The following is a 13209-nucleotide window of genomic DNA, read 5'->3' as shown; positions in this document are numbered from 1 at the left end:
TGGGGGGGTTATTATTAACTGCACTACCAAATTAATTGTAGATGTCATCCAAAGTTCTTTACATGAAAATGCTACTGAGTTTATGAATGTGATGTTGTGGACAGTCTCAAAACACTTCCAGAAAGCAGCAGCAAGTTAGGACTTTACAACTTAACTTGGGTGAAACAGAGAGCAAAGATCTCCAAATAAAGCTGAACAAGCATATGTGTCATCTTTGTATGGGTTTTTTTCTCAGCAAATTCAGCATCTTTGTTCCACTTTTCACAGTCACTAGGTTCTATGGCACTAATCAGGTGTGCCACAACAGGTGAAAAAAAGTCATTTAAACATAGACCATCCAACTCCTCACCAAAAAAAACTTAAAGACATGAAAACTTTCCAGAATGCTTTTCATCTAAAAAAACTACACTACCTTCAGTTTCAGATGACTCTTCAGTTTTGGCTCCAAGCATATTAGCAGCAATGTTCACCATACTTAGGATAGCATCTAAAAGAGACAACAACGACTCAACAAGAGTACTTTCAGAGGGCCCAGAGATCACCAGCACTGAGAAATCTGCTCTTTTGCAATACTTGCTCGAAACGAATCAGTGTAAGGACATAAAAACATCTGGTCATTCCATTACACTGGAGGCAGCTGTTTCTTTTAAAGGTAAGTGTACAAGCTAGAAACCTCTATTTGAAAACCTGTATCAACAACATCCACATACCTGGCTTACGCATATATTTATTTTAAGGACCTGTTAAGTAGAACAGTTCCTCTCCCCTCTGAATTCACAGAAGTAAATTCCAAGAGGGCCTGCTCTACATCAGCACAGATATTAAATACAGCTACTCTTTGGTCTTGATATTGAAAACAAACATAATTGCCAGGCTTATTTAGAAGGTGAGAATTGGGTAAAGAGCACCATATTGTAAACACACAGAAGCTGGCTTGATTTTGCTCATTTCTCTCCCACCCACCAACATATAGCAGTGTATGTCACATGGCCAAGGTCATAATGTGAAAGAGGCATTTTAGTAGTAATGACAAATTCCTTGGGCTCCAGGAAGTCGTGTTCAAAACTTTGATTCTGCCTTTGATGCCTCCAGAGCATGTCAGAAACTGCATTCCTGATTCATGTTATTTATCTGGGTTTGTATTCTGTGAAAAGTCGTAATAGTCAAAAGATGCTAAACTTGAGCTATGCATGGTTTCTTACTATTGATGGAGAAGCAGAAAATGAGGGAGAATACGGAGTTGGTGGAGAAGCTTTACAATCTGGGAGAATGGCAGGAGAAAGAACAGTGAGCCACCCTCCAAGGTTAAGATTCGTGGAAGACTGCAGAATGCTTCTTATGAGATTAAAAGTCTGAGAACCCCTCCCTCAGAGGACCCTCTTCCTCACTCTACATTTAAGATGCAAAATGGAAGTCTGTCACGTTTGTCTATGTACATATTAAAAAACCACAAAAAACCAACACCCAAAAACTCTCCTCCTTCCAAAAGAGGACTGACCACCCTGACAGAGGAAAGGTCTCAATAACAAAATCCACCAGCCAGAACTAAATAATGGTCACTGCAATGTTTCAGTGCATTAGAGAGACAGCTGAGCACCATCAGCAACAGGTGCTTCAAATCTTTTAATCTTAGCTTTAGTAGTCTAAAAAATTAAATGAAAAGTTACTGCATTGTTGAAACAGTGAATATAAACCTGTAATACTGCCCTTGCTGACAGATCATGTGAATATGCATCATCAAGATAGCTCGAAAATAGGAAGTCTGAAAGTCACAAATAAGAGATAAGCAGTGTCAGGGAAGAATTTACTGCTTTATCTCATCTGTGAAGAAGCCCACATTTAGAAATAAACTGCTTTTTCCACTATCTAGTTCCCTTTTGAAAACTGTTCTAAGCTGTGAATGTTACTAGCCATGACCTTATTCTCAGGAGACAACAATGTTCTAGAAAAAAGTATGAAAGATTTCTGTAGCTCTGATCCACTACAGGATGAAAGTAAAGCCTGACTCCAAACAGCATTAACTGAGTGCAAATCTACACTCCAATAACAAATCTTCATTAGCTGGGACAGAAGGAAGAATTGTACAGTGCAAGAGCTCTTTAGAAAATGGTGTGTGGATGTGACAGTAGCCTGAATAATTCAGGAGTGAAGAAGATCATTAAAACTGAATATTCAAGCATTCTTAGCCAAACAAACCCTACACCTGGAGGTTTTCCAATGGGAAAAGCAAGAAGAGACAGTCAAGAACCTTTAGTGCTCTCAAAAAACCACACAGCCCTCATGAAGAACATAAATTACAACATTTACATAAAGCCTTCTCAGAAATAGTATTCTCCATCCTTCCCTCCCCCCCTAAAGTTGTACAAAGTAAATCTTTGTATTGCCTCCTGTAAGTTAAGCACTTTAATTAAATACAGATTTCCAAGTTCCAAATAACTAAGGTTCAACAACACTTTAGTCCTGGCCATTTACAGCCCTGTGCAACTTTCACATTCTTTTCAGTACACAGAATCCTTAAGTACAGAAAACAAGTTGCCACAAAATAGATATCCTTACAAATTGAAAATTCATTTTTAGAACCCTAAGAATGATCCCCCAGCTTCAAATTTTTAATTATTCCTATGGAACTAAACAAGAATCACAATAAATTGTTTCAGCAGAATATGAAAGTTGTAGATGTTGCATGACAAAATGATATTCCAATTTCAGTTAGCACATCTTGTTTTAAGCACAGCAACAACTTTTTCTAATAAATCATACTCACTTGTAGCAGAACCAAGAAGATTTTTTGAAGATTTTTCTTCCCCTGTGTTGTAATCCAACAGATAATCTATGTATAAAAATAGAACAACTTGTGACTATTAAAAATTTAATGTGTCATGGGCAAAGAATATAAACCTCAAGATTTAACATATAATTCAATGATGTGGATTTGACAGCATAGAAATAAAACCACAGAGGACAGATTACAAACTGAAATGGACACTAAGAATAGATCTGTTTTGTGTGAGCTTCTCTATTTTAGTAATCCTTAACTACTGTCAGCATGTGAAGAGATTGTCTATTCTGCCAAGTAAAACAAACTTATTATTATAATCCACATAGCTACATCAAACACATTGTTTAAAACTTAAAGGGATTGTTGGAAAAGCCCAGAAATACTGAGATACTGTCAACAAGCAAATTCAGAAGTCAAATCTTCTATCATATGCAGGAAGTGATGAGCCACCAAACCAGCACAAGAGCTGTCTGAATGGCTAAAAATGCACGAAATATTTGCTTACCATAATCTTCATCAAACAGTTCCTGTCGTTCAGACTGATACTGAGAATCAGCTATTTCTTCATACTCTTCAACCATGCTAGTACCAAATACTCTATGATAAAAGTTTTAAAATAAAAGCCTATTATTAGTAATCATGGGACATAATTGATAAGCAGTATATACCTTTATATAACAAATAAATTAGAGATACAGTAGGTGCAGTCAGTTAACTAGAATCAAGCAGCAGGGATGTTTATTTTCTCTAAGTTGTATCTACGAAGTCCCCTGCAGAACTGAAACAAGATCCTGTTTTTCATCCTAATTCCAAAGAGTCTTTTTTCTTCCTTTTAAACTCATACCTAGACTTCCTTGTCTTTAGCTTTCCATGAGCTTACACCTCCTCTTCAGCTTCACTTTTGACTTGCTTTAGGAATATCTATTCAGAACTACCTCACTTTGCATACCATATTCTCTTTGACCTATTCTGCCAAAATTAAATCAAAATAATCCAATTTAAAGCAGTCTTGTGAACTAAAAATATGGTTTGACTTCTAACACTAGAGACCTCCCAGGTTCAAAACCCGTTTTTTAGGAGCAGTACAGAGGGTGATGATTCTCTGAATTACAAATTCACAGGTGTTTCTACTCAGACATTCCAAGCATTACTGACTGCATGCACCTGTGGCACCAAGCAACACAGCACTCACCACACCTGCTCTTTTTAGTTCACCACTTGCTCCCCGTTTTGCTTGGTCAGCCTGGAAATGCTCATGTCCTGCTGTAAAGTTGCTCAAGGCTCCTGTTTCCTCCCCTCCCCCCCCAATATAAACTATTCCTTACATACTGGAGAAGCAAATAAAAAGACTCAAAGCTTCTTTAAACAGATGTGAAAGACACTACACAGAAGGCAAGTCAGGCAACTACTTCAATTCACAATACTTACAAATAATTGCAATTGAAAATTGGAATTGTTGCCCAACTATTATGAAAACACACTAATCCTCATTGCAAGGAGGTAGAAAGACTAAGCAAAACACAAAGTATTACCTTATAAGACTTAAAGGACAAAAATGTTCTGATCCAAAGTGTGATATCAACTCCACCTAAAGAATAAAAGGTATTTAAAATAAAACCTCAAAGACTCACAGAGTCAAGAGTTCACTTAACATATACATTCAATCTTGAAATTGCAAGTTTTGTTTACTCAAGGGAGTTGCAGATTGCCCACAGCAGAAGAAACCAAAGATTTACTCTTGCCATGCATTAAAGAGCTGAGCCGCAGCAGAGAACACCCCCAGCCCCATGCATCCATCACTCCAAAAGAAGAGGTTGCTAACCTTTATGTACTTGATGAACATCTGAAGCGAGAGAAAGGAAATAAAAAAAAAAAAAGTAGATGTCAGTACAAAGGCTGAACACATGCCACAGGCAACTACAGAGTCCTGCTGGGTTTAATTCAGTACTATAAATGCCTAAGATGACAAGCTGTGAAGGATTAAGTTGTAATACTACTTCATCTGCCTTGGGTAGCAAGATTTCATTTAGCCCTTGTACCTTGCAGATTGAAGGTAACATGCAACAAGTGTTTTATTAGGGAATTTAAGTTATTCAATTTTTCAGGACAGCATGATTGCAGATAGAATACTGAAGTGTGTTAAAGGTACTAAGTGTATTTTTCCCCTTAAAGAGCATAGATTACAGAAAGTGACTCAAAAGGAGAAACAAACCCATGTAGCATGCACTCTATATGTACTGCCACTGCTTCAATTCAGTACAAAATACTTCAATTTAGAGAAGCACAACTGCAAGAAATAGAGCAGCTGATGACAGACTTGAAAGCTTCAGTCATCTGTGTCTTTCTAGTGCAACCTTGACTACACACTGGTATTTACTTAATCTGAATTAATTGCAAGTGTAGAACACATTAATTAAACCACTATGTAGACACTATCACTGAAGCACTGGAGTAATCTGCAAGTGAGACCAAGACAAATATTCCCATAAAATCACGTTTACAAAAAATTCCACCGTTTTTGATACAAGTTCAGTAAACTACTTCAAAAAATTTTACTTTTTGAAAACGTTTTAGACTCCTTCTGTAGACTAGACATACTCAGAACTTGTTTACTTTTTGTACTATAAAGTGAAAACATTACAAGAACAAACCTTTGGAAATTTTACCATGCTGTATTATTCAAGGCAGAGCACTGTATCCACCAAGGGACTAAGTGCTGCAGCATCTACTGGAATTCTGGAACTTCAGTGACAATGGCAGCTACCTTAAGGCATTAATTCAGCCAGAAAACAGAATTAAAAATAAATGAAATCTCTATTCTGTGACTCATGCAGAATTTCTGGGTAGAGAGGTTAGACAATTATCATTCATAGCTACTTCTTCATAAAAGCACAAAGCATAATTAAGGAGCACAAACTAGTTTTTTTTTTTTTGGCAATACCATAGTTGGAAGGTAACACATCACTGAAGAAGACCTAAAAGGTCTGTATTTTATTTGAATTCAAACCTTCGCTACAATCCAAAATTTTCACAAAAGCTTTTATCCAAGTTCACGCACCACATTAATTATTTATGGAGTATTATTCCCTTTGAGTCTCCCAAGTAAAGATAGTTTAATGCAAACTGTTTTGAAGGTGGAGGTATCATGGCAATGCTCCAGTAGCAGTGAGCATAAATAATTTGCCAGAGTCAGAGTTATGACTGAATAACTGCAAAACTGCACTTGGAGTCTATAATGAGAACCAAGGTTCAACCACTTACACTTTCAGATTCACTGAAGTGTACAGTACAACACAGTAAAAAATACCAAGAAATATGCATATCCTGATTTTGCTCCAGAGAGTGAGTGTGCAGTGTGTGTGTGTGTGTATATATATATCTATCTAGATAGATAGATACAGATATGTGTATATATGTAAAGCAGGTACAGCCAAGCAACAAAATAGGTCAAGATTCTTCTGATCTTACATTCAGGGGACAGTTGGTTAAGTCAAATAGAACAGAACATTGTCTAGATTTTTCTTAATTCAGGTGTCAACTAAGTATGTACTTGGACGCAAGGGGCTTCCCAAGATCCTCTCAATTACCAAAGTGAGGAAGGTAATAGGCTCATTACCGTGACAAGAATTTAGTACACAGACAACCCCAGTTGGGGCCACTAATTAACCAAGGGCAATTAATGGTAAGGTAGGCTTTGATAACACATTTCTCTGGATGCTGTTATACAGGGGAAGCCCAGCAAACCCTTCCTTCCCTGAGGAGCATGGATGCTTTTGCAGTATTAAGTTACCTTAACATATTTTGCATACATCTGTTCATCCAGAGGAAAGCTCTGGACATTTCTCTCATCTCTGGCATGGAAAGTACCTAATTTAATCCATTTGTTTGTTGGATACCTAGAAAGGAAACAATGGAGTCAGGTAATGAAATGCAGGAACTCACTGTTTACAGGTATTTGCCAAAGTTTCCCCTAATGCCTTTCCAGAGAAGAAATACATTCTGTTCTTTCCAGCTGCAAGATAGCAGCAACGTTCCCAACACAAAACATCAGCAGAACCTCCTCACACACTTACAGCAATGTGCAAGCTCTTGAAGCACAAAACCCCAGACTTGATCCAATTACTGAAATTCAGCCAGTCTACAATGAAGCCACCCCAGGTAAGAACACAACAGATGACAGGTTGTATTACTGTAAGCAAGCAGTAGAAAACTGAGCAAAGCAGAGGTAGAACTACACAACAGACCAAGTGTTGGAAGTCTAACCCTACATGCTTTAGGCACCCAAGAAGAAAGGGATTTTTTCTGAAGCACTGTGAATGTCTGTTCATTCACAGACCAGAATTATCTGCTCACTGCAGAAAGCAGTGGGGGCACAACACTGCCTAAATCATCATAAAGCCACCCTCTAAGCAGCCATCTGGCCAATCTGTAGCACTCTTACCCCCTTCCAATTTCTCAATAGTATACTGCTCTTGTTTCTTTTAAAATAATTTGTGTATTTTTGAACAGAGTTCAGCATTGAAGACAGCTCAAACCATGTGAAAATGGTCTGAATGACAAGGGAGGAGACAGCCCAAATCCTCAGCAGCATTTTATTAAGGCATTTTATAATCTGCCATCCACTATCCAGCTACTGTATAAATTCTGCTCCTTCACTGCTACTTGTCAACAAATTTTTCCTTTTCATTCTTAAGGCAGCAAAGGAAAAAACTGCTAGCAACTGACAATATACACAAAACAAAGAAAATTCGTGTGACTTCACACTACATTACACTTTGCATAATAACAAGCATACACAGCCCGTGCTTAATAAAGCCTTGCATCTAGTAATCATTTCATTTTTTTCATTCAGAAGGATGAGTTTAGATTACATACCTGTCACTAATTGACACCAGAAAGTCTTTAGGAGTGGAAGAGAATAATTCATGATTTGCAATGTCAAACTGCTTTACTTGGACTGGTTCACAGAGCTCAACAACAAACCTTAAAGACAAAAGAAAATATTTTAAGAAAAGACTTCTCCTTCTGCAGTTACAATCTTCAGCCCTTTACCTCATTACCACATCCTCCACTGGGTATAAGGAGGACACTACAAAAATGCTGTACCATAAGAATCACTGGTGGTGCTTTCCTGAACTTTAGTAACTCTAGGTAGCACCTGCAGCTACAAGAGCTTCATCCATTTTCTGCTCAAAGGCACTAAGTCACAGAGCTAAAAACCAAGGACAGCAAACATAATTTAAATCACATCTGAAGTACCAATTAATATATGGTAAATTCTGTTCACCTGTCCTACAATTAGTTGACAGTCAGAGAAAGAAATCAAAAATCTTTATTTGAATGCCCAAGTGCTTTATCTGCCATGATAATTATGCAAAATTTTCACATATTAAGGTAAATAAAAATATCACCTTAATATTAGTTCTCAATACAAGAGCTACATTTCTACGGGAGACATAATAAAACATCTTGTGCTAATTCTGTCAAAGCTCCTCACACACTCATTCCAAGCAGCAACACACCAAGGTCAAGTCAGTCCCACAGGACACATTCAGTCCCACAGCAGCGGAAAACTGTAATCACGCCTGTCATAAAAGTGAACCTCAGGAACCTACCAGATTTTAGTACTGCAAGGATTGAGCATATAAAGGTCCATGTTTTCCATCAAAATAGCTGAAGTGCTCTGTATAAAGAAAAAAATTAGTATTTTAAATGGCATGGTAGATACCAACAACACCAAGGATTTTTCCCCTCTTTCCAAAAATAAGTTTGAAAATAGGTTTTTAGACTAGTATCAAGTTTCACAACATTCTAAGCAAGATAATATCCAGGACATCATATGCCATACTACTTTGGGGCAAACACAGATTATTTACTACGGTGAGCTCTTTGAACAACTGAACAAAGTTGTATTAATTTCTGTAGGAAGTAGACTCTGCTCCCATTTTCTGATTTCACTTAAAGACATCAAGTTCTCTATAGCAATCCCTCTTAAAAAAGGCACAGATCACTGTTTATGTCCTATTTTGATAAATTAAAATCCCAATAAACCCAAACGTAGAATAACAACTTCACAAATCAGTGTTAAGTGTACTTTGTGCTACTTGTTGCATAACAGTACACTAACATAATGCACAATAATAATTAGTAAATGCTTACCTTTGCCTCTGGATTTGCTGCCAGAATTTTGGCACCACACTCTACAGACGCATAGTTATTCCTGTTTTTCTGGACCTTTTTAGTGGAATGCTGCCCACCAACAGCAGAAGGGTGCATTGACTGACCTAGGAACAAGAAAATACTGCTCCTATAACAAACCACACAAACAAACAGTATTTTCACTGTCAGGAACTTCTGCTCACTGCTTTTATATAATGAAGGCTATTAATTTTGTAGTTCTAGCAGAAAAATGAAGTTCCAGGCTGCATTCCAAATTGAGACAGTCTCACTATTCAGCTCTAGTACAAGATGACAGTGGTCTGTATTTAGTCCAAACTAATGAATCCTGAACTTACTCTTTTCTTTCTCCACTTCCATGACTTTCTTCTTCCATTCATCAAATGTTGGAATGTCTCCAGGGTCCTTTGGAGTTATTACTGATGTAGGGTCAATTTCTCCTGTCTTCTTAAAGTCTTTCTGCAGAAGAAACAACCACCAATTGTGAATATTTTTCAGGACCAACAATGAAAACAAAGATGAACTTCAAAAAACAAAGCATGCTCTGATCAAGTCAAGGGCAGACACATCATTTGCACCCGTGTTAACAACTTAGAGCCAATGTAAGCAAGATTATAAGCCAGAAAAAACATGCGATGATTTTCTCTCAGAATTACGGATTATTCCACTGAAATACTGGCAATTTTTGCAGCTAAGCTAATACATTTTAAATAAAATGTAAGCCTTCTGTCTCCAACACCTGCATTTTCTTCCCAATTTTTGCTTTTCCTCTTCCTAATGAAGAAAGTTTTCCCTGTAGCAAAAATCTTTAAACATGAATGCTTGTCATGACAGAATTCCAGAGGTTCCCTGGAACTTCTGAACATCTCAAAAACAGCAGAACGATTAAACATTAAAGAAACCATGTTTAAGTATCTCAGAAATAATGTTTTGGATTTGCCTGGCAAAGCAAAACCCCTGTCAACTAAACTGTATGTTATTCTATTTCATTAACTTCTCTTTTGTACAAACACATTTTCAGCACACCACCAGATGAGTGAAAATTTTTTGGTAGATATTTCAAGGGTAGAGGTTATTTTGTAGACAATATTTTAAAGGTAGTTGCCGAATGACAGTTTAAACATGATCCTAAAATAGCAAAAACTGGTATTGCCATGGCCTTAGTCATTGTATCTAAAAAATACAAGCTTTAGGAAGCACCTCACAATCAGAGCATGAAAAAAGTCATATAGTTAAGCATGTAAGGCCTGACTAGCTACATATCCCACTTTAACAAGGGCCAAGTAGTACTTCTGGGACAGAATAAAACCACACCACTTTTTTTCTCAGTGGTGATAACCTAAAGAAGCGCTTTAGGCTCCTGTATGTACTGAGGGGATACCAGCACTGCTTACCTCTCTTTTTAAGTTCTCCGAAGCATTCAGAGCAGATTTTTGCTCATCCGCCCCCTTTTCAGCTGCTGAAACTTTTGACTCAAACTCAGATTTTGTCTTCTTGCCCTTGCCATGTGAAGATGATATGTTCTCTATATGTTGGCCTGCAAGGCTGAAAGTTTAGAGTATCAGGATCTATAACATGATCAGCCACATGCAATTAAACACACACAAATATGTAGATTAAGCAAGCACATGCAAATGTTTGTTGCAAAGCCAGCACAGAAAAGAACAACTACCTTTAAAGTATTCAGAGTCACACACAACCTGCTTGGATACTCACCTCTCTGGTGGACTGACAAAAGAGGAAGGCTCACTCTGAGGGTCAGCCTCAAGTGTCCCACCAATATCACAGTCAGGTTCTGACTGCTCAGCTTCACTAGAGCTGACTACAGGGATATCAGCATGGGAATTCTCTATTGCACTGAAGGGAAACAAACAACATGCTTTTTTAGCCTTCTGATAATACAAGTAACCCTGAAAATCAACCACAAAGATATTTGAAAGTTTTAATAAAGTAAGAGTCTCACAGAAATAATTAAGAAAAATGAAGTATGCTGTACTTGTGGTATTGCATTCTCAGTTGTACCCATGAAAGAATAGAATTTCTTTTTCCAGCCTGTTTGTTCCAGAAAGGAACTCAAAACAGGCTTCTCATCTCCCTGAACTCTCATCTAACATCTTATCAAACACTGCAATGGATAATTCTTCCCATAATCACTACAAACTAACAACAGGTTCACAGTTACCTGGCTGCCAGCAATTTTCTTTTCCCTTTCAAAAAAGGAAACAAGCACAAGACTGAGCTCCCTCACTAAAAGCTTCTCATGTTCCCAAGTCAAGAGGCAGCAGTCAGAACAGAACTTGGCTAAAACTAGAGGAGAATAGGGCAATAAAAACAGAGCCAGACTTCCTTTCTACTAGATTTATTTCTTTTTTTGCTAGTGTAATTAAAATCAGGTAACCCAGCAGACCATTATCCAAGCTGTACCAACAGCCCAAACCAGCTCACCTGCCCACTGCTTTACGTCCTCTCTCCCAGAAAGGCTGAGCACACCTCATCAGACAAACCCTGAGGCACAAACCAAACAGAAAGCCTCCCATATGCTCTTTAAGAATGATGGAATGGGTGGGGAGAAGAAGACAGACAGATGGAAGATGGAAGTATCTTCCAATTGATAACTTCTGACTGTCCTCTCTTCTCCAGCAGAGGGATGACTTTCAGGCTGATCCAGGCTACAGCGAGATCTAAGTAAAAGCTTTACTCCGCCTTCTAAATTTCAACATAAACTTTCTTTAATGTAAGCAGCAAACTAGGTTAATCCGATATCATGACAGAGCTGCCAAAACACAAACAGCATGTCAGCAACTTAAAAGGGGATCTTTTTGGTTCTCTGACTGCTGCAATTATCAACAGAAGCAGCTGCAACCAACCCAGGGAGACAATTTTAGTACCTTTCATATGATAAATTACCTGTGGTATAAAACAAAAAACTCATAGGTATTCAAGACTTTTTGCTATGTAGCAAAATCTAACAAACATGAATACAAGAATTTATTAGCTATAAACAGGGAGTACTTTCCCTGAATGCCCCAAAATGCCTCCATCTGAGATGCAGAGTGTTTTGGTGAGCATGCAACTCTCTATTGACTAAATAAGGCTGACCACTACACTTAAAACTGCAAAGCTCCACATATTCTCCATTGCAGTGGGTAGATGACAGTATGAACAATTATCAAATGAATAAAATATGGGAGAAGAATGAACTTAAAAATTCCTTCCTCTCAGGGTGTACCTGACTGGCCTCAAGTAACTAATTTTGGCAGAAGGTGAGTCTTAAAAGCTGTAGTACTCCCTCTCCTTTGGGTACCTTGATTTGCCTTAATTTTTAAAACGCATTATTAAGCTCACTTTGCACAGCAGGTTCTTCACTTCCAGACAGAAAGAACTCAGATTATTTTTCAGTAATTTTTCCTCAGATTAGATTTAGGTAGAGAAGTTACACTCAGTGCTGTTCTAAAAAAGGATTCATTACAAAGTAAAACTTGTTTGGAATAAAAATACTTTTAAAATATTTTGACTAAGAGGTTCTGCTCTTTTAGGCCAGTAACACCTGAGAGAGCTGGACTTTGTTACACTGCCAGGAATCAACATCTAAACCAGGAAAAAGATAAATGCCTGAAGATAACAAATGCAACCATGTTTTTTTAAAGATCTTGTTTAAATATGGAGCTGGACCACAGATGGTTTGGATATTAATCTGTACAGTAAGAGACCACCTATGACTATTGAAAGCTGAACTGCAGTTTGAAATAATGTATAAACATGCTTCTCTGCTACACCAGTTCCACCCTTTCTTCCTGTAAATGGCATTGGTGTCACAACACCACTGCCCAGCATTCACTCATCCATCAGGTGCTCCAAACCAAGTTTCTATTTTCATTCATTTCATAGTTCAAGTCTTCAGAGTTCACCACTCCAGTATTGCCCAGCTATGACAGCCAGACAATTTCCAACAATTACCAGACACCAGCTGAATGTTTCAAGGAAAATAACATCCTGTCTCCTTCTAAGATGTGACAATAGTAGAGCTTACAACACAGTACACAAACAAATCAGTGTAGTAGTCAACAAAGCTATAAAAAGAACAGGCTGAAGCAACATTCCAGTTTTGCTTTATAAAAACTGCAAATTTTGGAAGACTTCCAATTAAAGACACTGATGAAGTATCAAAATGTGTTTAAGTGTTAGCCCTGGCAGACTAGGCAAGATCAGCCAGCAAACAAAATTTCCGTACCTTTTCTATGGTAAAGAAATTA

At 37.7% G+C, this 13209-nt stretch overlaps 1 protein-coding gene across 6 annotated transcripts in view; it reads right to left on the bottom strand.

The window, feature by feature from the left end:
- SUCO (SUN domain containing ossification factor) overlaps nt 1-13209 on the bottom strand; it is a 40230-nt gene that overhangs the window by 10572 nt on the left and 16449 nt on the right. For 4 of the 6 annotated variants that reach the window (XM_032117921.1, XM_032117917.1, XM_032117919.1 and 1 more), the window contains 12 exons: nt 10673-10813; nt 10351-10501; nt 9295-9415; nt 8939-9063; nt 8395-8462; nt 7655-7762; nt 6570-6675; nt 4602-4622; nt 4312-4367; nt 3285-3376; nt 2765-2830; nt 413-487 (listed from right to left, as the gene is read on the bottom strand). In XM_032117921.1, the coding sequence (XP_031973812.1) occupies nt 413-487; nt 2765-2830; nt 3285-3376; nt 4312-4367; nt 4602-4622; nt 6570-6675; nt 7655-7762; nt 8395-8462; nt 8939-9063; nt 9295-9415; nt 10351-10501; nt 10673-10813 (1130 nt within the window). The remainder of the gene's footprint in view (nt 1-412; nt 488-2764; nt 2831-3284; nt 3377-4311; nt 4368-4601; nt 4623-6569; nt 6676-7654; nt 7763-8394; nt 8463-8938; nt 9064-9294; nt 9416-10350; nt 10502-10672; nt 10814-13209) is intronic. The other 2 variants (XM_032117920.1, XM_032117922.1) reach the window with 1 other exon arrangement.

This window comes from Corvus moneduloides, chromosome 9 (assembly GCF_009650955.1).
Source record: "Corvus moneduloides isolate bCorMon1 chromosome 9, bCorMon1.pri, whole genome shotgun sequence".
NCBI classification, from domain to species: domain Eukaryota; kingdom Metazoa; phylum Chordata; class Aves; order Passeriformes; family Corvidae; genus Corvus; species Corvus moneduloides.
The sequence above is the reverse complement of the archived record's forward strand: the minus strand, read 5'-3'. Positions and strand labels throughout refer to the sequence as shown.